At 67.1% G+C, this 24,735-nt stretch overlaps 1 protein-coding gene across 2 annotated transcripts in view; it reads left to right on the top strand.

The window, feature by feature from the left end:
* The window catches only part of RXRA (retinoid X receptor alpha), a 91,937-nt gene that overhangs the window by 51,544 nt on the left and 15,658 nt on the right, over positions 1-24,735 (top strand). For both annotated transcript variants that reach the window (XM_065928057.1, XM_065928056.1), the window contains exons 2-4: positions 12,188-12,453; positions 18,645-18,795; positions 19,234-19,413. In XM_065928057.1, the coding sequence (XP_065784129.1) occupies positions 12,188-12,453; positions 18,645-18,795; positions 19,234-19,413 (597 nt within the window). The remainder of the gene's footprint in view (positions 1-12,187; positions 12,454-18,644; positions 18,796-19,233; positions 19,414-24,735) is intronic.

The following is a 24,735-nucleotide window of genomic DNA, read 5'->3' as shown; positions in this document are numbered from 1 at the left end:
AAGCTCTGTGTGGGTCGGGCTGCCCAGGGCCGGCCCAGGATGGACAGCTGGCCCTGGCCTCGGCTCCCCTGGGGCAGGCAGGGAGGAGGCCTGGAAGAGGCTGGAATCCCAGGGGGTCCCAGCCCCCGCATCGTGCAGGGGGGGGCAGCACCTGCTCCCGCCTGGCCCAGCTCACAGCCACCGCCTTTGTTTTGGTTGCAAGGCACTCTCTTCCGTCACGGTCGCCCTGTGTCAGGGCCCGCTAGGCTCACTCAGCACGCTTTGCCAGTGCTCCCGTAAGGACGCACTCCTCTGCGCCCAGTTTTGAGGGGACGCCGAGGCCCAGAGACGGGACGTGACTGTCCCAGAGCCACACGGCGGTTCAGGGAAGGGGTCTGGCAGCCCACACGGGAGCCAGGAGCACTTTGCCCGTCCAGGCCTCCTGAGTCCCTGCTGTTGTGATTGGTTAGGGTCCAGCCCCTGCATCTGGGATGCCTCACCGGCCTGTCCTTGGCTGGGGGGGGGGCCTGGCCCGGCTCCCCTCCCGCCACGTGGATGGTGCTGGCGCCAGGGGAGGCTGCTCCAGGCCGTCTCCGGGAGCCACGCGGTGTTGGAGCGGGCACCTGAAGCAAGAGCGTGCTGGAGAGTGGGGCGCTGGGCTGTCTTGGCTGGGGCTGCCTGCCCTCCCCTGCCCTTGACAAGCCTTGCACGTGTTCTGCACAGTCAGGATTTCAGGGGCGGGCACTCAGGCATGCTGGCGCCCCCCACCCTTGCCAAGGGACCGCGAAGGCTGACTCCAGGTCCAAGTCTCCGAGCCCAAGCTTCCTTGAAGGCCCAGGGTTTCTCGAGGGCTGCGTCCTCCTGCAGTGGAGGGCCCTGAGCGGCGGGGGGCTCTGCCTTCCTCATCTGGAGGCGTTGGTGGGGGTCTGTGTCCACATTCCCCAGCAGCTGTGTCTCGAGGGCACGTGCTGGGCAGCCTCTCCAGCCCCGCTGTTGGTCTCCTCGCCTGTGAAGTGAGTGCGGGGAAGAGGACTGTCCAGGTTCGTTTGTCTCCTGACATGACTGAACGTTCAAAGTCACGTGAAACGGCCTTCATACAGAAAACGTCCTGGGCCGGCCTGGGCGGCTCTGTGCTCGTAGAGGGTGTGGGATGTGTTGACTCTGAGTCCGGAGTTCTCGGGAGCAGTGAGTGTGTGTGTGTGTGTGTCTGGCGGGCACTTTGGTTGTAGCAGCGCGCGTGTGACAAGGTGTCATCGTGTTCGGTGGCCGCACATTCCGAGTGTCCGGCAGGCACGCTGCGCATCTCCTTGGCGGAGGGGACCCTTGTTCAGGCCACACTCAGGAGATGCGTGCAGGTGTGGGGGTCTATCGCCGTAGAACATGCACCTGGCTGCTGGGTATTCGGTTGATTGCTCTTTTTTTGCCCATTGTCTCCTGCCTGGCTTCTCTTGGTACCGCCTCCCGCTTTTTCCAGTTGCTCACTGTCTGGGAAGTCCTCCAAAGCGGCGTGTGAGCGTTGTGGGTAGCATCGAGGCACTCGGCCCTGAGCGAGGACGGCTCCCTGAGTCAAACGCGAGCCGTGTCTGAGCGTCTGCAGTTGGTGCTGCCGTCCCGAGCGCACCAGGCCTTCCCGCTCATCCCCGGGGTCTCCCTGCACCTGCGTCTGCAGCCCGCTCGGCCCTGCAGGTGTGGCTGCCGCGCTCACGGCCCCTGACGGAGCGCGGTTGTGCTTCACTGCCTTTCTGAAGGCGCAGGTTGCAGCTGATGGCTTGCGGGGCCAGGTGGCAAGGGTTCCCCAGAGGTCCAGCAGGCCGCGAGTCCCCGGCAGGGACTGAGCCCCACTGCCCACGCAGCTCTGTGGATGGCGTGTGGGTTTGGGGATCAGGGTGGGTTTGGAGCCTCGAGAGGCATGGTTCTGGGTCCCCGCCACTCTGTGTCCCGTGCCGGGGGGGCAGTCCACTCCCTCGGGTGGCCGTGAGAGCCGGAGAACCCTGCCTGCCTGGCTCGCGCCCCCCGGCCTTGGTGTGGCCCCACCCCTGAGGCTGGGCCTCCTGGAGCCCAGCTGCCCTGGGCCAGCGTCTGGTCACTGCAGCCCCTCCGCGTGGCGCTGCCCTGGGGGTGCCCGTCAGCCACGAGGCTGCATGGTGATCGGCAGCCCCGGCCCCCACCTCCTGTCCAGAGCTGCCCGGGGCGTGCAGCTTGTGGAGGCTATCCGCCGGTGTTCCGAGGGCAGGCACCAGCGGTGGAAACCTACAGTCCCCGGGCCCCCTCCCACACGGTTGACCGCCTCGAGGTGGTTTGTGGTTGTCAGCGAGGCCAAGAAGGCCGGGAGGGGGCGCTGAGGCAGGGGGCGCGGGGCCAGCGGCCCGGGGCAAGGCAGGGGGTGCTGGGGAGGCGAGGAGAGGGGGCCTTTGGAATTGAGGGGCGTGATGGGAGTCGTGGGAGGTTCTGGTGGTGACCGAGGGCACGGTGGGCCTACAGCTGAGTGACCCGTGCAGGGGGCTGCCACGGGGCCGGGAGGGCACGCTGAGCCAGCCGCTGTGGCCTGGCCACAGCCAGATGGAGCGTGGCCTCTCGAGGCTCCGCTGCACAGAGGGGCTGATGGGGCCCTCATGGAGGTCACGGTCATCCGGGCCCAGGGAGGCTTTCCAGCCAACAGCCGGTCCATCCGCTCCTGCCTGGAGGCCCGTGGACTGGGTGGCCGGGCTGGATGCTGCCGCGGGAGGTTGCCGAGTCCGTACGTGGGTTCTCTGGGCCGGGGCTCGAGGGGCGTGGATGCGGCCTGTCCCCTGTGTCGCTTGTCCACCCTCACTGCTGGGGGTCAGCCGGCTTCTCCCCTCTGCTGCCGCCACGGCCCCTGAAAAGTACCTGCTGGGGGTTGCGGAGGGTCTCAGCCTCCTGGCCGCTGGCCCGTGAGGTGTGTCAGGAATGAGGCCTCAGGTCAGGGACCTGGGACCATGCGCCGATGCTTCGTGTGGATGAGGCGGGGTTCTCGGGCCTCCTGGGTCTCGGGCCCCTGGTACAGAGTGGGACCCCCCTCCTGTCCCTCCACTTGCTGGGGGCCTGGGGCGGGGGCTGGAGAAAGCCTGGCACGCAGCAGGTCCCCGAGGGGCAGCTGGGCGGGGCTCAGATCTCAGCGTGGGGACAGTCCTGCCAGCTCGTGAGCCCCCAGGTGGGCCGACACAGTGGGACGGAGCCCGAAGGCGTGCCGAGTTGCAGTCTGTGTGGGCCCCCCCACAGGTTTTTAGCAGGGGTGTGTGGGGGCCGCCGTGCCGGTCCAGGCAGGAGGCGCCCGCGCCATGGCGGAGACGGGGAAGCCCCGCTCCCGTTCTGTCTGTCTCACGGGACCAGCCCTGCCTCCGTCTGCAGAGGCCCTGCCGCCCGCGCCTCCGCTCACGACGGGCACCAGCCTGGTGACTCCGGCTGAGTCAGTGCGGGGGGTGGGGGTGAACCTCTGCCTGGGAGGACGCCGAGGGGCCAGAGCTTGCAGCACGTGGCGGTGGCGGGGTCTCCAAAAGCCCCGCAGGAGCCCCTCGGGTGCTGGGCCGGCTCTCTGCGCCCCGGGTCTCAGGCTTGGCCCTGCTGCACCCCTCACGTGGCCCTGGAGGTGCTGGGCGTCCGTGCCCACATCCGAGAAATGGCGATGCTTGAGGGCCGCGGGAGGGCTGGGGATGTCCCGGGAGAGGCCAGCCCACATCGAGTCCCGAGGAGTCGCCCTGCTCCCTGACCGCCCGGCATCCTGGGGCGGGTGGGCCCCCAGGACGGCTGCCCCGTCTCCAGCACAGGAGGCCTGTGTATCTGCCGGGTGTCCCCGATGCCGCGGGGCTGCGGGAGACGTGAAGGAGTAGACAGGCCGCGGCCGGGGGAGGGGCAGGCGGCGCCCATGTTCCACGACAGAGCTGGGCGGCGGCCCCTGAGCCCGGGGAGCAGCACGGCTCAAAATGAAACAAGCATCACTTCTTTTCCTGTTGAAGAGAAACCGCCTCAGCCGGTCCGCAGGCTCGGGGGGCCCCCTTGCCCCCCAGACGGTCGTGGGGCAGGCGGGGTTTCATCAGGAATTCCCCCACTGCCCGCATCCCCTCCTCCTCCGCTGCCTGGGCCAGCGCCCTGTAGGTGCTGGGGAAGGTTCAGGGGCGCTGCCTGGACGGGAGGCTGTGGTGCCCAGGAGCCCCTGCCGGGCCCCAGAGAGGTGAGCGTGCTCCTGGCTGCCCGCACCCGTCGTCCCCACGGTGGGCATCCCCACTGGCAGCAGGTCCAGCCTGGAACTCGGGGCCGGCCTCCCGGGCTGGCCTGGGGCCCCTGCGTGAGACTGAGGGCGTCCGGCGGAGAGCCGGCTCTGGCGCTGGCGGTGGGAGCACCCTGCCCTCCCAGCCCCTTCCTCACCCCGAGGCTCCCAGGGTCAGGGCGGCCACTGGGGCTGTTCCCCAGACTCGAGCTTTGCCTCGAGGATGCTCTGATTTCATGCGGGGGCGGGGGGTGGGGGCGGCACGAGCCACCAGCCGCCAGCGGGCCCTGGGTTTGGGGATCTCCGTTTTGCAGAGGCCGCGGCGGTGACGGCGTCGCACGCAGGTTCAGCGGCGCTCGTGGTGAAGAATCAACCTGCCAGGGCAGGAGATGCAGGAGACGAAGGTTTGGCTCCTGCATCAGGAGGATCCCCTGGAGAAGGAAATGGCAGCCCACTCCAGTATTCTTGCTAGAGAATCCCGTGGACAGAGGAGCCTGGCGGGCTACAGTCCACGGGGTCGCAGAGTCCAACACGACCGAGGGGCTGAGCACAGCCTCAGCAGCCCTGTGACCCCATCCCTGTGGTCCCCCTGCCCCGCTTTCTGTGCCTCCTCCTGGGGATTCCAGCAGGCCTGGGGGTGTGGGTTTGGCCCCTCCCTGGCCTCCCCACGGGGCAGCTCCTGTCTGGCCGCTGAGCAGGAGGAATGACGCTAGGGAGGGCGGGGAGCCTTGTCAGTGAGGTCGCCTGAATCCTCGTTGTCCCCAGCTGTCTCCAGGGTGGGCGGAGGGGGCGCCTCTTGGTGAAGTCGTAAGCCTTGGAGCTCTCCTAAAGGGCCCGGCCTCGTGTTTGGGGGCCCCAGCTGGTGGTTCTGTGGCCTGCGCCCGGGGTGGGCACCCTGCTGGGCGGATGGAGAAACATAGCCAGGTAGGAGCCTGGCCCTGGGGAGGGTCTCCGAACGCCATGGGTGCCGTCCAGTCATTGCCAGTCCTGACCCTAAACGCCCCCAGCCCCCAACTTCCCCAAAGCCTCTGGGGACAGGCCCGCCTGCTGGGCTGACCTAGAGACTGGTCCGTCTGGGGTCATTTGGCTTCTCCTGAAGAACTGGCCGAGCCCTGAGGTTTAGGAAGCCCTGGAGTTGTGGGGCAGGGGAGGGGAGGGTGGCGAGTTGGCATTTCGGGAGCCAGCCTTCGGGGCTCTTGCGGCGTGCAGGATGGGCAGGGGGGGTGATATCCGTGCAGCAGGCCCCGTCATCCCGAGGCTCTGAGCGGCCTGTGTGGTGGTCTTAGCACCAGGCACGCTCGGGGTGTCTTGGCGGAGGGGGCGTCATGCTGCCAGGGCCCTGGCCAGAGCTGCAGGCGTCCATTGCGGTCTGGCCCCAGCATCCCGGGGTTCTGGCCAGGTGTGTTCCCTGAGCCCGCGAGCCCAGCTCCCTGAGCCATGGAGAGTCGGGTGAACGGGGCTCCGGGGCTCAGGCCCCTTCTCTGTACTGTGGCGGCCGGAGCAGTGCCCCCTCCAGATTCAGCATGCCCCTCAGCCCCTAGGGTGCCCTCAGGGAGTGCCCTCCGTGGGTGCCTATCCAGGTGCCGCCGACCCGGTGGGTCGTGGAGGGTCCGCTGCAGGAGTCGGGAGGAAGCTGGCTCTCTTGCTTGGCCTGGCGTGCAGGCTGGACCCCAGCCCCCTGGGACGGTGAGTTTCCGGGGTGGGCCTAGGGGGCGGCCTCCTGCCCAGACCCCAGCCCGAGCGCCCCACCCAGGGCCTTGGCACTATTACACCTCAGCTCTTTCGTGATCCTGGAGGTCCAGGTGCTGGCCGGCCCCGGGAGCCCCGTCTGCCCCCCGCCCCCGCCCCCTGCTTGTGCTCCCCGCTTCCACCACGGCGGCCGGGCTCCAGCCACACCTGCCACCACTGGGCCCAACCACAGTGCCCCCAGACCGTACCGGTGTGCCGGGCGAGGACGGCCCCACCACTTCCCCTTCCTCCCCCTGCCCCTTGCCAGCCCCGGCCAGCTCAGGACGGCCATCAGAACCCCGGAGCATCGTCCCTTTGTCACTCATGGCAAAAGCCATCCAGGGTCACCGTCCACCGCCTCGGGGGCAGGGCAGGTGGTCCCTTGGGTGGTGATGCTGGCCTTGGTGAGGGTGGTGATGGTGATGGTGGAGCTTCTGTCCACCGGGCCCACGCCCCTGGTCCCTATGGGCCTGGGCGTAGCCTGGCAGCCGTGGAGTCATGCGGTCTGCCCCTCACTCAGCAGCATCCTGCCGGCCCCTCAGCGTCCACTCCGCCTGTCCTCTCCTCCCCCTCCCCCAGGTGTCACAGAGGCTGGGGAGGGCAGTGCCAGGAAGCTACAGTTGGCGGCCGCCTGCCTTCCTCGCGGCCTGCTAGGGTGGAGCCCTGTTGGGTGTCCAGGGGTGTCTGAGCGGTGGGCGAGGGGTGAAGGAGACGCGTGTCTTGGGTCACTGTGTCGCCCACCCCGTCTCCTCCGGGGTCTGGAGGGTCGGGGCCGCCCTGGGCTCTGGCGTGGCCCCTGACGTCGATGGCCTCCTGGGCCTGGGACCCTTTCGGCCGGTGGGGAGGCCCCTCGCTAGGGCCCCTGAGGCCGCCTGCCTGCTGGGCTCGACCCTTCTCTGAGGCCCCAAGGCGGGGGCCGAGCTGACCCGTGTCCTCTACGCTGGGGCTGAGGTTTGGGGCTGGGGGCATTGTTGGGGAAGGGGCCAGGTTACCCCAGCGGAGCCGCAGTCCAGGCCACCTGAGCCCCCTGGGTGGAGGCCGAGGGCCGGCCGCGCTGCCTGGCCCACCCGCTGCAGGCCCCCGGCTTGGGCTGGGACCCCGCCCTGCAGGGGCTCGAGGGCCCCCTTCCTGGGTCTGCAAAGCAGGTGCGCCCACTTAGAAGGGGCGCTGCCCCCACTCCCGAAGGCCCCGTCCCCGTGGGGCCTGTGGACCTCCCCGCCGCCCCGCCTCCTCCCCCAAACCCCGGCGCGCCGCGGTCCCGCCGCAGGCCCCGCGGCTGCCACTTCTGCCTCCCTCGGGTGCCAGGGGAAGCAGTCCTTCCGGAAGGCGGGGGCTGGGGGTGGGCGTCCCAGGAAGCTCCGGAGGGCCTGCCAGCTCCCCGCCGTGGGGTTTCGGTTCCGGGGGGCCGGGGAGGGTGGTCCCCGGGCAGGGGTGGGGGGCGGACGCTCGTGCTCAGAGCCTGGCTTGTTCCTGGTCGGGTCGGGGGCTGGCTCCCCCGGGGTCTTGTCACCTGCCCCTGCCCGTCTGCTCCCGCCCCCTGCCCAGCTCCTGCCTGGGGCCCCTCCCCACACTCCCTCGCCTCTGCCGGGCTTCCTGCTTGGCCGGGCCTGGTGCCCTCCTGGCCCCCAGGACGTGCGGTCTGGGCCCTGGATCCCAGCCCGGGGCCTGCTCGGACCCCGCCTTGCTGGGCCCTGCCAGTTCAGGAGAGCGGCGCAGCCCCCCGAGCCCCGCTTTCCGAAGCTTGGGGGTCCCCTGGCCACGAGGCTGCGAGGCTCGCCTTGGGCTGGCATTTCCTGTTGCCTCCCCCGCCTTCCTTGGCAGAGGCCGGAAAGGAGTTGGTGGGGGTTCCCCGGCTTCCTTCTGGGGGGCCTGGGGCGGGGAGGGAGGCAGGAGGGCCCTGGAGGGCCTTCTGGAGGAGGGAGCCCATGCGGTTGGGGGCTGTTGGCTGGGGGAATGCCCCCTGCCCCCCAGAGGGAGCCCAGGGCCTCCTACTTGGCCATGCCCAAGCTTGCCTACAGCCCCCACGGGGAACTCGCCACCTCAAGAAGCGGGCTGTGCCTGTACCGTGGGAACAGTCTCTAACTCTGCCGAGTGTAGCCTTTCACCCCTACCCTGGGGCCCTGTAGTCACTGCTGTGCCCTGGGCGCTGAGCCTCCCGGGACGTTTCGTCTCTGCTCCATGCCTTCCGTTTCTGGTCTCCAGGTGTTTGCATTTAAGAGTCAGTTTAATGGCCTGAAACGCTTTCTGTGTCAAGAAAGAGATCTGTCCCTCACTCTGCCAGCCAGGCCTTCCTGACCCGAGCCTGGCAGCTCTTGCAGTCACTTTGCCCGGGTCGGGGCTGCCCGCCTCTCCTTGGAGGTCCCTGTGTACCCTTGGAGCCCTCCTTCTGAGGCCTGGTCTCACGGCCTGCTGCTGGTCTGGCCCCCAGGGGCAGGGAGGGGAGGGTGTCAGCGGAGGTAGGGGCAGGGAGGGTGTCAGCGGAGGGCGGTTCTGGGCCTGGGTCAGGCTCTGGGCAGGGAGATTCGGGAGTTGGGCTTTGCCCCTCCTCCGGAGCTCGTGGGTCCTCGTGGGTGGGAGGGCTGGGTGTCAGCGGCTCCCAGGGTGGGGTCTGGGCCTGAGCCTTGAGCCCTGAGCCCTGCAGCCCAGAATCAGATAAGCACGTAGTGACTGCTGGTGGCAAGTCCCCTGCAAGTCCAAAGTGTGACTTCGAGAAGAGCGCCTTATCGCAGCCACTGCTTGTCAGGGGGTGGGGACACACACTGGCCGGAAGCAGCAGAGCCTGCGTGCGCGTGGAGCGGGGGCTGTTCGGGCGCTTTTCTTCCTGAGGTTCCCTGCCTGGCCAGACTCCAGAAGACTCCAGAAAACACACCAGGGCATTGTCACCCGGGCTCCGGGAAAGTGTCTGCGGTGGGCGTCGCGTGTCAGCGGGGAGGGCCCTGAGTGGGGGCCTGGGGGCCATGGGGGTTGCCGAGGTGGGCGTGGGCTGAGGTGGCCCCTCCCTGGGGCCCGCAGCCCCCTGGTCTGGAGCGGTCGGTGTGCACGTGAGCCTGGGGGCCGGCCTGGGGAACCAGGCCCTCCCCTTTGCATTTGGGGGGTGGGCTGTACCAGGACTGCTGCCCCCCTCCACCCCCCGCCTCCTCTTTCTCCCAGCGCCCCCCTTCCTCCTATCAGGCTCTCCCGCTGTTTTCCAGCGCCTGCCTCCCCCTCCTCGCAGTTCTCATACTTGGGGTGCCGCCTGGCACTGGCAGCCAAACAGGCCACTTCCCTGCTTCCTTCTGGCCAGAGCTTTCTCCTGCTTCTCCCGCCCCTTCCTGCCAGGGAGCAGCAAACAAACAAACAAGCCAGCGGCTCAGGCCCAGCTCAGGCCCGCGAGTGTCTGCGGCTGTGGGCGTGGGGAGCTCTGCGGCCCTGCCCCGCGGGCGTGGCTGGCCAGCAGCGGGGGCCGCAAGGGGCTCCGGGCCCCCCGGCCCTGCCGCCGCACTCTGCCCCTTACGGGAGCCCCTTTGCCTTCTCCTCCAATCTGAGACTCTCCAGTGCCCCCGGATGGCCACGTGGAGGTGGGGAAGCTGCAGGAACCCCGGGGTGACATCTCCCTCTTGGTCACAGACTCCTGTCTCATTTCCGGAGGAGAACGATGGGCGGCTCTCCTCAGGAGGCCAGGCCCTCGGGCTTCTGGATGCAGAGGTCAGGACACTCACCTGATCTCTGGCCCCAGTGATAGCCGCTGTGCTCTCTGGGGACGATGCCTGCAAAACGCACATTGTCATGTCCATCTTGCTCCCCCCCCGCGCCCTGGAGATCAGAAGGGTGCTCCTCGGGACTCAGTGGCGGGGAGGGGCCCATGCTAGCCTGCAGCAGAGTTCCTCACGCAGGAGGGGGCGCAAGCGCGGGTGAAGTGGGCACCCCAGGGTCCTGGGGAAGGAGCAGTGACTGTGGGCCTGGGGGAAGCTGCAGGTTTGGGGGGGTCATGCCAGCTGTGTGTTGTCCGTCACAGGTGGGTGGGCAAGGTCGCGGGCGTTCAGTGAGGTCAAGGGCGTGCAGCCAGACCTTGTGTCTACTTCTCTTCCTGCAGCCTGCCTGCTCTTGCCAACCCCTGGGGGAAGACCCCTGGTCACACAGGTGCAGGCATCCTCTTGTGGGTCATGTGTGAAAGTCGCTCCGTCGTGTCCGACTCTGCGACCCCATGGACTGTATAGTCCATGGAATTCTCCAGGCCAGGATACTGGAGTGGGTAGCCTATCTCTTATCCTGGGGATCTTCTCGACCCAGAAATCAAACCCAGGTCTCCCGCATTGTGGGCAGATTCTTTACCAGCTGAGCTGCAAGGGAAGCCCAGGAATACTGGGGTGGGTAGCCTTTCCCTTCTCCAGGGGATCTTCCCGACCCAGGAGTCGAAGCGGGGGCTCCCGCATTGTAGGTGGATTCTTTACCAGCTGAGCTGTCAGGGAAGCCCCCTTAAGGTTGGTGCAGGAAGCTTAATGGCTCTTAGGGCTGGGTTGCAGTTCCCATCTATGCCAGTAGGTGCCGCCATCTGGACCTGGACTCCATAAGCTCTTATTTTCAGTGAAATGGTTTGTGCTCCTTTCTGTGAATGGCGAGGGTTCCAGATGAGGCTGTCTTGCTGGTGCAGTGGCAGATGGGCCACTACTCCCTGGCTTGGAATTCCAGGCCCACTTGCCATGCCCCTCCTCCCTCAGAGGGCACGTGAGGGACAGGGTGTCCAGCAAGCTGGGAGCTGCAGGAAGGAAATGGGGAAGAGCTCCCGGAGAAGGCGGTCCCCAGGGTTGGCAGAGCCTCTTGTGTGCTTGCGGGGACCAGCCCCCAGAGTGGGGTGCCCAGCACCTCCGTGGACAAGTCCGGAAGGCCCTGGGTGAGAGCTCGGCTCCGGCCGGAGTCGGGCCTGCCTGGCTGTGCCTGGAGGTGGTGGTGTCCTGCAGCGTATCCCCAGGACTGTTGGCGCCGGTGACCGATGGGGGGAGGACTTGGGGGCGATGCCCAGACAAGGCTTCTTCCTGCTCTGAGCCTAGTGCTCTGGGCACGGCTGCTCTCCGGTTTGGGCATGCGAAATCCTCCTGGGGCTGTTGGGTGGTCCAGGCAGGGTGTCCCCCCAACCTGGGGGTGCCTGGAGAGGGCCACTGCATTGCATCCTTGGCCCGCTCGACTTGTCAGAAGCTTGTGTGATCACTGCAGGCCTGGCCGGAAGGCCCGGACGCCGTTTTGCAGACGGGAAGGCTGAGGCCCCGGGCAGGCTGGGGGGTGGGGTCCTGGTGTGCTCAGGGCACCCTGCCAGACAGAGGCAGGGTTCGCTGTGGCCTGCAGCTCTGGCTCCAGCTGCCTTGTTTGGGCCTCTCTGAGTTCCCGGGGTCTGCTCAGGCCCTCGGGCGGCAGTTTCACCCCAGAGAGCCTCCCTCCTGTGGAAGCTTCTCGCTGAGCCCTCGGGGTGGGGAGGGGAGGCCCAGTCAGTGCTTGACGGGACTTGGAAAACCCTGGGATGAAAGGCTGGTGTGTGGGAGGTCTGGGCCTCTCACCGCAGCTTCTGTAGGCTGCCTGTCTCCAGCCTGGCGCACACCCGGGCCCCTCCACCAGGCCCACTGGGAAGCTCCCCGCCCCCGGGCCACAGGCCAGCAGGCCCCGGGCACACAGGAAGCCGTACCTCCCCAAGGCCCCATGTGCTGGAGGGCCTGGGGGTGTGGTGTCTCGGCCACCGCCGCTTGGGTCCCTGAGCAGGCCCGTGCGTGTGGTGGGTAGTGGAAGGACGCAGGGCCTCAGTTCCCCTTCTGTGAAATGGGGTGATGGTACCTGCCGTGTGCCTCCCAGCTTGGCTCGCTCATCCACACTGAGGACATGGACTGTTTCTGCTGCACGGTGGGTGTGGTGGAAACGTCAGCCTTCAGGGTTTTTATTATCCCCAGACTTTCACCTTGACCCCCTGAGTAGATGGGCAGAGAGGCTGGCAACTCCGGGCCACAGGGCACTCCAGGTGAATGGCTCTGGGGTGCTGCGGGTTGGAGGGGCAGCCATCTGCCTGCCCTTCCTACGTCTGCCTCGGGCCCAGCCTAAACCATGGAGCTGGGCCGGGGTGGCGGGTACCCCGGAGGGAGCTCTGGGTGTGCCCGGCCGGGCCTCCCTGGCCGGCGGGGCCCTGCGCAGGCAGTTGCTTGCCATTCCAGGCCTGGCGTGGTCGCCGTGGCCCGAGGGATAGCGGGTCGCCGGTGCGGGCTCCTGACCAGCCTCCTGTGGCTTCTTGTCTTGCAGACTTCTCCACGCAGGTGAACTCCTCCTCCCTCAGCTCCCCCGCGGCGCGCAGCTCCATGGCCGCCCCCTCGCTGCACCCCTCCCTGGGGCCCAGCATCGGCTCCTCGCTCGGCTCCCCGGGACAGCTGCACTCACCCATCAGCACCCTCAGCTCGCCCATCAACGGCATGGGCCCGCCCTTCTCGGTCATCAGCTCCCCCATGGGGCCGCACTCCATGTCGGTGCCCACCACACCCACCCTGGGCTTTGGCACCGGCAGCCCCCAGGTAGGTGCAGGGCGGGGCCTGAACCAGGGGTGGGGCCTGGGCTAGGGGCGTGGCCTGGACCAGGGGGTGGGGCCTGGGCCAGGGGGTGGGGCCTGACTAAGGGGCGGGGCCTGGACCAGGGGGTGGGGCCTGGACCAGGGGGTGGGGCCTGACTAATGGGCGGGGCCTGGACCAGGGGTGGGGCCTGACTAGGGGGCGGGGCCTGGACCAGGGGTGGGGCCTGACTAGGGGGCAGGGCCCGGAGCAGGGCCTGACTTCACCTGCACCTTCTGAGATCCCTGGGAAGCAGGTGCCGTCACTTCTACCTTCTGCCTCTGGAGCAGTCTCAGAGAGGTGACCTCCTGGGCTTGGTGGTCTCCATGGTCGAGTTTGCTCAGATGCTTCTCGGAGCAGTCTGTCTTTTGGGGTTGTGTCGGGGTCAGGAGGCAGCTGGCCCCTGTCAGAGCCAGCTCTTGTCTGGGAGACCCCTGAGGCCTGGTCCCACCGCCCACCCCCGCCAACCCACCTGGTGTGGGTGCCTCTTGTCTGAACCCTGACAGAGCTGCCTGGGGTGCCCAGGACCCCAGCTGCTGAATGTCTGGGAGATCTGCTTGCATCCCAAGGGTCCTCCCTGTTTCTGGGGCTCAAACTCTTTCCTGACAAAGCTGAGTTCCCCTTTTCTGAGTGTCATTCATGTCTGGGAGCAGCTGTCATCCTTGTGGAGGGAGGTCCCAATAGAGAAAGACCAACCCCGCAGAGGGAGGTCTCCCCATAGAGGGAGGCTCCCACTAGAGGAAGCCTTCCTGTGGAGAAAGCACCCCTCCCCATAGAGGGAGGTCCCTGTAGAGGAGGCCCTCATAGAGGAAGGCCCCTCCCATCAAGGAGGCCCTAGTAGAGGGGGTCCCCTAGAGGAAGGCCCCTCCCATCAAGGAGGCCTCAGTAGAGGAGGCCCATCCATAGAGGAAGGGCCCCCATCAAGGCAGCCCCAGTAGAGGAGGCCCCCCATAGAGGAAGGCCCCTCCCATCAAGGAGGTCCCAATAGAGGAGGTGCGCCCATAGAGGAAGGCCTGTCCATCTAGGAGGCCCCAGTAGAGGAGGGCCCTGTGAGGGGAGCTCTGGAAGCTGTCTCCCTGGGAGGGGCAGTAAAGCCAGCTCGAGAGGGACTCCAGCACAGGACCCCCTACCCAGAGATGCGTGACTAACGGTGTCAGCATGTCCCGCGGGCTGCCTGCTGCCCGGGAGCTGCCCTGCCTCCAGGACTCCCCACTCCTGGCACAGGAGGGCGGGGTGCTTTGAGGTCTGGAACCCACCCCCTGCCCGTCGGCTGGGCCTGTCTGGAGCTAGTCTTGGTGGAGCACCCCCTGGCTCTTCCGGGCCCCTCGTCAGTCCCTTTGTTCCAGGGGGGCCCGTGCTCCCTTGTGTCCCCTGGCCTTCCAGAAGCAGACAGAAGGCTGGAGGGTTGGCACGAGGGGTCTCAGCTGCCTTCCTGGGCCTGGCCGTGTTCTTTGTAGCGTAGCCACCACACCCCGATCCTCACTGGCTGGAGTGCCTGCCCCTCAGCGAGAGGCAGACGAGGGCCGGCCCACACTTGTCCCCTGGGAACCGGGCCAGAGGCAGCACCTGCTGGTTCTCGGGGCGCGAAGCTCCTTGGTGCCCCTGGGCCTGGTGCCTGCCCTGCACGCCCCGAGGGCTCCTGTGCGGAGGAGCCTGGGTGTGAGTCTGGAGTGGGGGCTCTGCGGGGCAGGGCCCGAGGGTGGCAATGATGCCCCCCAAGCCTTGGGGGTTAGCCTGTCTGGGGGAGGGGTGGGGGGTCTGGGGCCTCGTCCGTCCTAGTCTGTGTTGCTGCCGGCACACAGCGAGGCTCCCGGCACGCGATGCGTGCTTGTTGAGTGCAGGTGCCTGTGAGCGAGGAGCCGCAGGTCCCCTGAGGCTGATGCCGGGGCTCGGGGAGCGGAGGGGTGCAGGTGTGACCCGACGTTCACCACCATGCGCTGCTCAGCTGTCCGCCTGTCCTTCTGTAGGTCAGTCAGGCCACAGGTAGTTTAGACACGGTCTGAGCCCTGGGCTCAGCCTCCGGCCACCATTCCTGGGAAGGCCTCAGTCGCCACCACCCTGCCCCCATAAACTCCTTCCTCGGAAGCCGAGTTTAGCTTCTAGGCATCAGCAGTTTGTCTTAGAAACTTGGGGTTCCCCATATTCATGGAAGTGTGGGTGGAGTTCGGGGGGGGGCATCCCCCCACCTCCGCCTCAAAACCACAACCGCGAAGTCATGGAGCTGGAACCAGGGAGGCGGTCTGACTTCTGCTGCCGGTGGGGACGGCCCCCCACTCGACCGCGCCCTGCGGGGAAGTGGATGCGGGTGGGGCTGGGGCCTCTGGGCAGAACCAGGCTGGGCCGCAGGCACTGTGGCCTGAGCTGCCTCTCCTCTCCCCTGGTTCGGGGGCTCCATCAGCCCAGGGGGCGTTTCCCACCTCGGCCCAGAGCTCACCTGCAGTGCCGGGCATGTGTGGGCACCTTGGCGCCCTGACCTCGCCACCTTGGCGAGCCTCCCCGAGCAGGACCCGTGTGGGCCCTGCCTGTCCTTGCTGTGGGCACCATGGCCGTGAGGCTGTGTCCACCAGGCTAAGTGTGGGGGTTTGTCCCTGGCCTCGATGGGCAGGCAGAGGCCAGTGGAGTCCAGGGGCCTCCCACTCCATGCTGATGGGGGTGATCGGCCTTACCCGCGAGGGCTGGAAAGGAAGGGTGTGGTGGGCGTGGACGAGGGGTGGCGAGAGACAGGAGGAGATCTGGGGCCCCGATGGAGCCAGGCAGTTATCTCAGTCAGTCCCGAAGGCTCCGCGGGAACTGAGATGAATGCCAAGGACGTGAAAGGGGAAATGGGATGGGCCCCCACCCTGGGTACGCCGCGGAGCCGCCACTGATGCTGACTGTGTCTGAGGGCTCTTCCCCTGTGCTAAGGCCGCCTCAGGTTACGGATGGCGGACACCAGTCCCAGGGGCCTGCCTGTGGGGGCCTGGGGGACAGGACAGGTGGCCCCTACCCACCCTGCATGGGTTGGGCACCCACAGAGGAAGTGCCCGAGTTCCATTCCGGGGTGCCGCCCAGAGGATCCAGCTGCTCAGAGTCACAGCCGGTCTCCCACAGCCCACGGGAGGCCTCGTGCCCAGCCTCCGGCCCGCACCGGCGTCCTCAGGGCCCCTGGACCTCCCTTGGCCTCTGCTGCTGACAGGCCACCCCGGCCACACCGGTCTTTTGCCCTTCTCCCAGCAGTCCTTTGGCGTGCCCTCCTCCAAGCACATGCTTGGCGGCCCCCTCTGCCTGGGTGCTGCCTTCCGTTGTCCGCAGTCCAGCCGGCCTGAGGGCGGCCCCCGGAGGCCCCAGTGCTCGGGCGGAGACTGCTTGCTGTGCCCCAAGCTGAGTTCATGAGCTCTGCTGTCAGCGCAGCCCCCAAATCGCTCCTGACGGCAACCCTTGGACGGAGGCACTCGTGTTTCTCCTGTCTTTACATGAGAAGCCTCAGGCCCAGGGCGGTTAGATAATTCCCCCAAAGTCACTCAGGGAACGGAGGAGGCAGAACCCCCATGGTCAGCTGTGGCTGCCCCGCCCCCCCCATCCTGGCAAGCCCCGCGGGGGTGGGGGTGTTCTCTGTGACCTCGGGCGCCTGGCTGGGTGTTTGGTGGGCTGTCTTGCGGCTCTGGGCTGGCGTGTTCCCGGGGCCCTGGACACCCTTTCTGCAGCATGCAGGGGGCCCCTCAGAGCTGTGGCTCCCAGAGGCCTGAGCTCACACCTGCATGACCCCTTAAAGCCGTGTGCCCCTGGCTGGCCACTGCATCCACTCTGGAGGGGGGCCGGGCAGCTCTCCCCGCTCAGTCAGGGCTTCCCACGGGCACAGCCCAGCACGGTGACACTCGGCAAATAGCCGGGCCCCCCGCTGAGTTGACTGTCTTCTGGGAGATGCTCCTGAAGCCTGCAGACTGTGTGTGGGGGAGCGGGGGGCATTCTTGAGGCAGTGGGGTCCTCTGGACACCCCTCGCCTCTCCCCTTGCATCCTGACAGCCCCACGTGGCCGAAGCTGGCCTTCTGGCCTCCCTGCAGCACCCCGAGTCCTGTGGGCTTCAGCGTCCTCACGGATCAAGGTGGCCGCCTGGGCAGGCGAGCCCAGGCGTCCGGGGCTGGGAGAGTCCCTGCAGGTGCTCGGTCTGTGCTCTCTGCACGCTGAGCACTAGCTCCTCCTGTCCCGGGAGGAGGGGGCCGGGAGTCGGGGCCCACATGGAAGGAAGCGGGTGAGGCTCCCGTGTGCAGGAGGAGCCCGGCCTGGGGCGACCTGGGGGCCGCGCGGCTGCTGCGATCTGTCCAGAGGTGCTGCAGGACCCGACTTCCGCCTTGGTCAGGGCTTTGCAGAAGTGAGGGCGCTGGGGGGCTGCCGGCTGGCGCCCTGGCGCCCGTGGGGCGCGGCTGGCTTGCAGGGTGCAGTGGGAAGCACCCCTGGGCCCTAGGCGCTGACGGGAGAGCTGGGGTGGGCTCAGCGGAACCAAAACTGCTGTGTCACTGCCGCGGCAGCTGTTGCCACGGTGACCGGTGAGTTTCCCACGCTTCCCCCTGGCGCAGCGTCAGGATGGCGGGAGGGGCGGAGGGGGTGTGTGTGTATGTGTGAGGATTGTGTGTGTGGCAGAGGATGTGTGTGTGTGTGACAGAGGGTGTGTGTGTGTGAGGATGTGTGTGTGTGTGTGTGTGTGAGGATTGTGTGTGTGAGAATTGTGTGTGTGTGTGATGGAGGGAGGGGCAGAGGATGTGTGTGGGGGGGTGAGGATGTGTGTGTGTATGTGTGAGGATGGGTGTGTGTGTGTGTGTGTGTGATGGGAGGGGCGGAGGGGGTGTGTGTGTGGGGGGGTGGTGAGGATGTGTGTGTGTGAGGATTGTGTGTGTGGCAGAGGGTGTGTGTGTGTGTGTGATGGCGGGAGGGGCGGAGGGGGTGTGTGTGGGGGTGAGGATGTGTGTGTGTGTGTATGTGTATATGTGAGGATTGTGTGTGTATGTGTATGTGTGAGGATGTGTGTGTGTGTGTGTGTGTGAGGATGTGTGTGTGTGTGTGTGAGGATGTGTGTGTGTGTGTGAGCATGGGTGTGTGTGTGTGATGGCGGGAGGGGCAGAGGATGTGTGTGTGTGTGTGTGTGTGTGAGGATGTGTGTGTGTGTGTGTGTGTGAGGATGTGTGTGTGTGTGTGTGAGGATGTGTGTGTGTGTGTGAGCATGGGTGTGTGTGTGTGATGGCGGGAGGGGCAGAGGATGTGTGTGTGTGTGTGAGGATGTGTGTGTGTGTGTGTGTGTGAGGATGTGTGTGTGTGTGTGTGAGGATGTGTGTGTGTGTGTGAGCATGGGTGTGTGTGTGATGGCGGGAGGGGCAGAGGATGTGTGTGTGTGTGTGTGTGTGTGAGGATGTGTGTGTGTGTGTGTGTGTGAGGATGTGTGTGTGTGTGTGTGTGAGCATGGGTGTGTGTGTGTGATGGCGGGAGGGGCAGAGGATGTGTGTGTATGTGTGAGGATGGGTGTGTGTGTGTGTGTGATGGGAGGGGCGGAGGGGGTGTGTGTGTGTGTGTGTGTATGTGTGAGGATGGGTCTGTGTGTGTGTGTGTGTGATGGCGGAGGATGTGTGTGTGTGTAGGGGTGCTATCGTTCCGTCTGAGACCCCCACCATGCCGTGTGTGTGTGTGTGTGTGTGTGTGTGTGTGTGTGTGTGCGCGCGCGCGCGCGCGTGGAGGGCTGCTGCCTCCTCCCTCTCCCCTCCCTCCTCTCCGGGGCCAGGCTTCGGTGCCCACCCATGGGTTGGGGCCCCCAAAGCGCCCGGCCACACCAGCGTGTCCCGGAGCTCTGGCTGGCTGCTGGGGCAGCGCCCGGGGGTGGCAGGCCGGTCTCACCTAGGTGAACGAGGGGCAGGAGTGTGAGCCGGGGCCTCGTGGGTCCCCTTCGAGCCTGAGGTTCCTGGGAGCTGGGGCCCCGGGGGCAGGACGGCCTCCTCCAGCCTGGCCCAGCCGACGGGGCGGACACCCTGCTGGGCTCCCTGTGGCTGGGCCGCCGCGCCACGTGGCCGGGGGTGGGCGCGGCCCCCTCGCAGCCCCCGTTTCTCTCCCCGCGGAGGGGGGCGTGGCAGCGCCTGCCTTGCCCCGCGGACGCCCCGCGGCACCTGCCCGGGCCGACCCCACTTTCCCTCCGCAGCTCAGCTCGCCCATGAACCCCGTCAGCAGCAGCGAAGACATCAAGCCCCCGCTGGGCCTCAATGGTGTCCTCAAAGTGCCGGCCCACCCCTCAGGGAACATGGCGTCCTTCACCAAGCACATCTGTGCCATCTGTGGGGACCGCTCCTCAGGTGAGCCGCCGGGGGCGCGGGAGGGCGGGGCCGGGGGCAGGGAGGGTGGGGCCGAGGGCCGGGGCGGGGCCGAGGGCAGGCAGGGCGGGGCCGGGGGCGGGGCCGAGGGTGGGTAGGGCGGGGCCGGAGGCGGGGCCGCAGGATCCCCCCGGGAGGGTGCAGGCGGCAGGAGCCCGGCCCGCCAGCGAGGGGTCTCCGCAGCTCCGAGCCGCCCACCCTGGGCCTCCTAGTGCCTCCAAGTCCAGGAGATGGTGAGCGGCGGGCGGGTGGCTCCAGTGGAGACGCTGGCAAGGGGGCCGCCGGGCTGTGCCCTCGCACCGCCCCCTCCCCAGCCCAGCAGGCCGGCTGAGCCCTTCCGGGCGCCAGCCCAGACGTAGCGAGGATGCGGGCCCTGGTGTGCGGGCCCGCGCGCGGCGCTCACGGCCGCCCCGCCCGCAGGCAAGCACTACGGGGTGTACAGCTGCGAGGGCTGCAAGGGCTTCTTCAAGCGGACGGTGCGCAAGGACCTGACCTACACCTGCCGCGACAACAAGGACTGCCTGATTGACAAGCGGCAGCGGAACCGCTGCCAGTACTGCCGCTACCAGAAGTGCCTGGCCATGGGCATGAAGCGCGAAGGTAGGCCTGCCGGGCGCGCGGCCCTCCCTGCCCGCAGCTCCTTCGCAGACCTCTGATGACGGGGTGCTCACTCCCTCCAGAGGCCTCCGCCGCTGCTGCTGGGTTAGCAAACATCCCTGAGGGCCCTGGTCTCACTCACTGACTCTTGACCTGAGCACAGGCTTCGTGCCAGGCTCTGGGGTTACAAGAGAGGTACCCTTGGTCCTGCCTGCCAGTGGCTCCCAGCCCCGCTGGGGAGAGGCATCCATCAGAACCTCTCTGCGGTCCCGGTGGGCCCTGCTGACTGGCTGGGCTCTGGGGGACTGTGGCGGGAGGTGGGAGGTGGGGGCTCCACCTGGAATGAGCCCCAGAGAGTGTAGAGGTGGGTCCTGGGGCCTGCTTGCCGCCACTCGGGAGGATGGGCCAGGAGACCCAGGGCTGGGGTGGGCGGCAGGGAGCTCTGGAGACCATCAGCACAACCCAAGCGTGCTGGGTGCTGGGCCGTCCTGGGCTCTGCTTCCTCCTGCAGCCGGGCGGGGGTGCCTCACGACCCAGGTCCTCACTGTAGAGAGACTTGGGCTGCAGGCCTCTTGGCCTTGGGACTGAGGCCGGGTGTCATTGACAGCAGGTGTGTGTCGGGCGGTGGGGCAGGGAGCATGGAAGGCTGCGCCCCGCGGTCACTGAAACTGTCCGGCTGTCCCGCCGACCGGGGCCCGAGCCCGGGTCGGGCTCCTCACAGCCCCGTGCCGTCTGTGGGCCTCGGCTTCCCTGGCCCGGTTTGGGGCCTCCTGGCTGGGAGGTGCTGTCTGGGGTCAGGGTCTGCGTGTCCCTCCTGCACCCGTCTGCTCCACGGTCTCCACAGGCTGGTGTGTGTGCACCTCCCCCCCCCATCCTGTGGGGGAGCCAGGCGACTGTCTCATCACCCCCCGTCCTGTGGGGGAGCCAGGCGGCTGTCTCATCACCCCCCGTCCTGTGGGGGAGCCAGGCGGCTGTCTCGTCGCTGAGGACCCCTCTTGTGGGGGCTGCAGTCTTCATCTCTTTCCTTTATCTCCTGGAGCCCAGTCCTCCTTGCTGACAACCTGAGACCCCAGCTGGGCCAGTGGTCCTGTAGGATTTGTGCCTTGAGGCTGAGAAGCAGTGATGGAACAGGGGTCCCAGCACTGGCGAGGGGCAGTGTGCCCGTGGACCCCGCAGAGGGGTGCCTCCTGGGCTCCAGCGTGAGCTGGAGGCTTAACCGTGGTCTGCCTGCCCAGCCTTCCTGATTGGGTGCGTGTTCCATAGAGACATTGGCCCACCCTACTGTGTGTGGGTGGAGAAGCTGAGGCCCAGAGGGTCTGGGGCTCGGCCACGGTCACATGTTGGGCTGGAACCGGGCCCTGGCTTCCAGCGCTGACCTTGTTCCTCAAGGCCAGCAAGAGGAGAGGAGGCGTGTGCCTGGTGTGGGGAGGCCTGTGCCCAGCCCCAGCTCCTCTGGCTGCCCCGTGGCGTCAGGGTGGGCTTCCTGGAGGTGGTGAGTGCAGTGTTGTTCCTGAAGGATGGACACTTGGGCAGGGGGCAAGCACGTGGTGGGCAGTAGATCGGTCTGCACCTAGCTGTGGGTCAGCGAGCTGTGGCCATCTGTACATTGAAAGTGACCGTCACACAGCCAGGCAGGGCCCCCTGGGAGTGGTCAGTGCTGCCTTTGGGGAAGCCCGGGGCCTGTGGGAGCCCAGAGGAGACCCCAGCCTTGCTGTGGGCATTGGGCAGCGCTTGGTGGACAGGTGTCCAGCTGACCCCTGAGGAGTGGAGGGGTGTTTGGCAGAGCGCGTATCTGGATGGAGGGGCAGCACGTGCAGAGGCGAGACCCCCAGCGGATGCGGCTCCCTGTGGACCCCAGAGACTAACCGAACACAAGTCCCCAGGGCCGTCCAGTGCAGTAAGCGCTGACCCTCTCCTAAGGCCCTCTTAAGCTTCCACTTGAGAGCCTGGGGGACACCCCAGAGGTCTGTCCCCCCAAGGTCTGGGCAGAGTGGAGACAGCGTCTCCCGTCCCGGGGGAGCTGCAGTCTCAGGTCTGGGGGATCAGCGGGTTTGACCCCCCTCCCCTTGGCCACTAGTGGCTCTTAGGGGCACCTGCTGTGCCTGGAGCCTCTTTGGGGACCCTGCCTGGTCTCACACACTCACCCACCCATTGTGCCGTGACTGCGTACCCCCCAAGGAGGGAGGGGGCCTCAGGGGTCATGTCTGCAGGGCCGTACACCCGCGCTCATCTGACGCCTGAATCTGGAGCTTTGGGCGCCGTCCTGAGGCATTGCGGCCCTCAAGGCCTGATTTATGGGCCATTAGATAAATACCTGATTCCATCAGGGCCCACCTCCCCTCGCCTCCCGCTGGATTTATAAGTCACAAGCAGGCAGTAAAAACACTCCTACATGGCCCTCCTGTGCTCCCAACACGACGTTAAACTCCTCGCTGGCCCGGGGGCGGCGGGAGGCGGCTCATCGGCTCGTGGGTGCGGCGCTGTTGGGCTCCCTGCTGCTGCGGGGCAAGCCCACCGCCTTACCCTCTGGAGTGGCCGCGGTGCCCGCCCTGCAGACGGCTCTGCGGGCCAGTGAGTTGCACGCCAGTCTCCTTCCTCTCTGCCCCTGCCCCGGGGTGTGAGCCCTGCTGGGAGGGCTCCCCGGCGGGGGCAGCGCTTTGGCGGCATGACTCGGGGCAGTGCAGTGCCTGGCGATGGGGCCCTGGTGTGCCCCCCTAGGCCTGTGCAGGCACATGTAGGCTGTAGGCCCCCAGGGCCAGCCCGAGCCCTCCGAGGTGCGGCCCCGTGGCGGGCAGCCATGCCGGCTGGCTCTGCCCGACACGACCCACGTGAGAGGCTTCTGGTCGCTTCTGGTGCAGCAGGGACACAGGCTCGGGGCTGGCATCTGGACTGGCTGACTGCAGGGAGGGCTGGCTAGCTAGAGACACGGCAGGTGATGGCTTCGTGTGGGGTGACGGCGCTCACGCGGCCTGTGGGCCCAGGGGCCCAGATGGGAGGTGCTCGCAGGCCAGGCCTCCCCAGTTGGGTCCAGGCCTGTCCGCTGGGCGTGCAGCTGCACTCGGGGCCTATCGGTGCTCCCGTCTGATGAGGGTGGCAGGCTGGCACGCAGGGCTTCCTGGTCTGAGAGGGAGACCTGGCCCCCGTCTGGGGTGAGAGCAGCAGGCCGGAGGGGTCACCCCACTGTCCCCTCTCTGCCTCGCTTCCTCCCTCAGGAAGGCCGCTCCCCGCTTCCTTCCTGTGTCCGTCTGCTGGCTCTGAGCGACGACTGTGGAGACGGAGCCTGGTGTGTGTGTGTGTGCGCACGTGCGTGTGCAGGCGGGTGTGGCACCACGTTCTACTGCGGAGAGAGCCCCAGCCAGGTCCCCACCTCCCTGTCCATGGGAGGTGCATGGCCTTGCCTCTCCCAGCCTTGGTTTCCTTACCTGTGCATGGGGGTGTCGGCAAGCTCCCCCAAAGTCCTATTGAGAGGAACGTTGCAGGGGGCATGGTGGGTGGGGGGCGGGAGACTGGTGGCCACAGAACGGGGTACGCGAACGGGGTACGTGTGTATGCGCATCTGTGTGTGTGCCTGTGTACACTTATGGGTGTGTGTGAGTGTGCATGTGTGTGTGCTGGTGTGCATGTGTGGGTGCTGGTGTGCATGTATGTGTGCATCTGTGTGTGTGCATCTGTGCGTTTGTGCGCGTGTGTGCATGTGAGTCCTTATGTGTGAGTGCTGGTGTGCATGTGTGTGTGTGCTTATCTGTGTGTGCCTGTGTGCATCTGTGGGTGCACGCGTGAGTGTGTGTGCATCTGTGGGTGCATGTCTGTGTGCATTTGAGTCTGTGTGTGTGTGCTGGTGTGCATGTGTGGGTGTGAGCCCGTGTGCATGTGTGTGTGCCTGTGTGCATGTGTGCACGTGTGTGTGCATCTGTGTGTGGGGTTGTGTGTGTGTGCAAGCCTGTGTGCACATGTGTGCATCCGTGTGAGCCTGTGTGTGTGTGTGTGTGCATGTGTGTCCAGGTGAGTGCTGGTGTACATGTGTGGGTGCCTGGGTGTGAGCCTGTGTGCATGTGTGACTGTGTGCACGTGACCGTTCTCGTGTGCAGGCTGAGGAGTAGGAGGGTGGGTCCTCTGAGCTGGAGGCACCTAACTCTCCCTGTGGCCTCCAGCAGGGACTCCCCCTCCGCCCTTGGGAAGGGGCAGCCGGGCCAGAGCCCCTGGTGAAATCCCATCCTGCCTGCCCCTTGGGCCCTGCAGGGGACAGGGGAAGTGCCCAAAGCAAAGGAGGCAGCAGGCGTGGGGTTCCCCCACCCGGACGCCCCCTCCCACCTCTCAGCTCCCTGCGCGACTCCCCAGGGGAGAGGGCTCCCACGCCGGAGTCTGCTGACTTCGGGGACCCTGGCTGCTCCAGGTGCTGGCTCAGCTGCTGGGGAGGGTTGGCCCCAGGGGTTTTCCTGGGAATCCCGGCGGGGGCCCACCAGCTCCGCTCTCCCGCAGCGTCCCCGTGCAGCCCCCAGCCCTGGGCTGGGAGGAGAACAAGGCCCTGTCTTGGCCGCCCCTCCTGCCTGAGGCCTCCCGCCGGCTGGACGTCAGTCACACACGACCACGTGTAAACGACGGCTCACCTGGCCCAGCAAGGATCCCAGCCCCCGCCTCCCGCCGCCGTCTATAAATAAAACCATAATTTATAGTGAGGGTACTCACAGAGCTTTCCTAGTTAGTTCTGCCTGCCCGCCCCCAAGCCAGGGCCCCCCGTCAGCACCCCTGGGCCCAGGGCTGTCTCAAATGCAGGCACCCCCATAACTGGGCACGACATGGGGGGCCTGGGGGCGGGAGTCGCGAGCGGACGGAGGACAATGCCCGCGGATCCCCGGGAGGCGGGTGCCGTTAGTCTCGCTTGGGGGTGGTGGTGCTGGGGCCCGGAGAAGCTTGGGGCTCATCCGGGGCAGAGCAGATCTGACCCCTGAGCCGCCTGCTCTCCTGAGAGCTCAGCCGTGAGGGGTGCTCTGGGCCTCAGTTTCCCCACTTGGTAAAACGCGCCTCTAAGCTGTCTCAGCTCTGTCCAGAGCACAGACCCCGGGGACCCCACCCTCAGGGTCTCGGGGACACTGCCCGTCAGCGTTCTAAGTTCCCGTCGCTCGGCTGTGGTCCAGATGGGCCTGTGTGGCTGCCTCGCGCTGGGTCCACCCTTCTGGCCTGTGACCCAGTCCCCTGCACAGATGGTGACCTGAGGAGGTGCCCGGCCCAGCCCAGCATCCGCTGTGGTAGGGGGTGGGGGCCAGCCGGCCAGCCTGAGCTTCCCACCCAGCCCCACCAGCTGTCAGACTTTGCAGAAGCGCCAGG

This window comes from Muntiacus reevesi, chromosome 3 (genome assembly GCF_963930625.1).
Source record: "Muntiacus reevesi chromosome 3, mMunRee1.1, whole genome shotgun sequence".
Taxonomy (NCBI): domain Eukaryota; kingdom Metazoa; phylum Chordata; class Mammalia; order Artiodactyla; family Cervidae; genus Muntiacus; species Muntiacus reevesi.
This window is presented reverse-complemented; position numbering and strand designations above follow the sequence as displayed.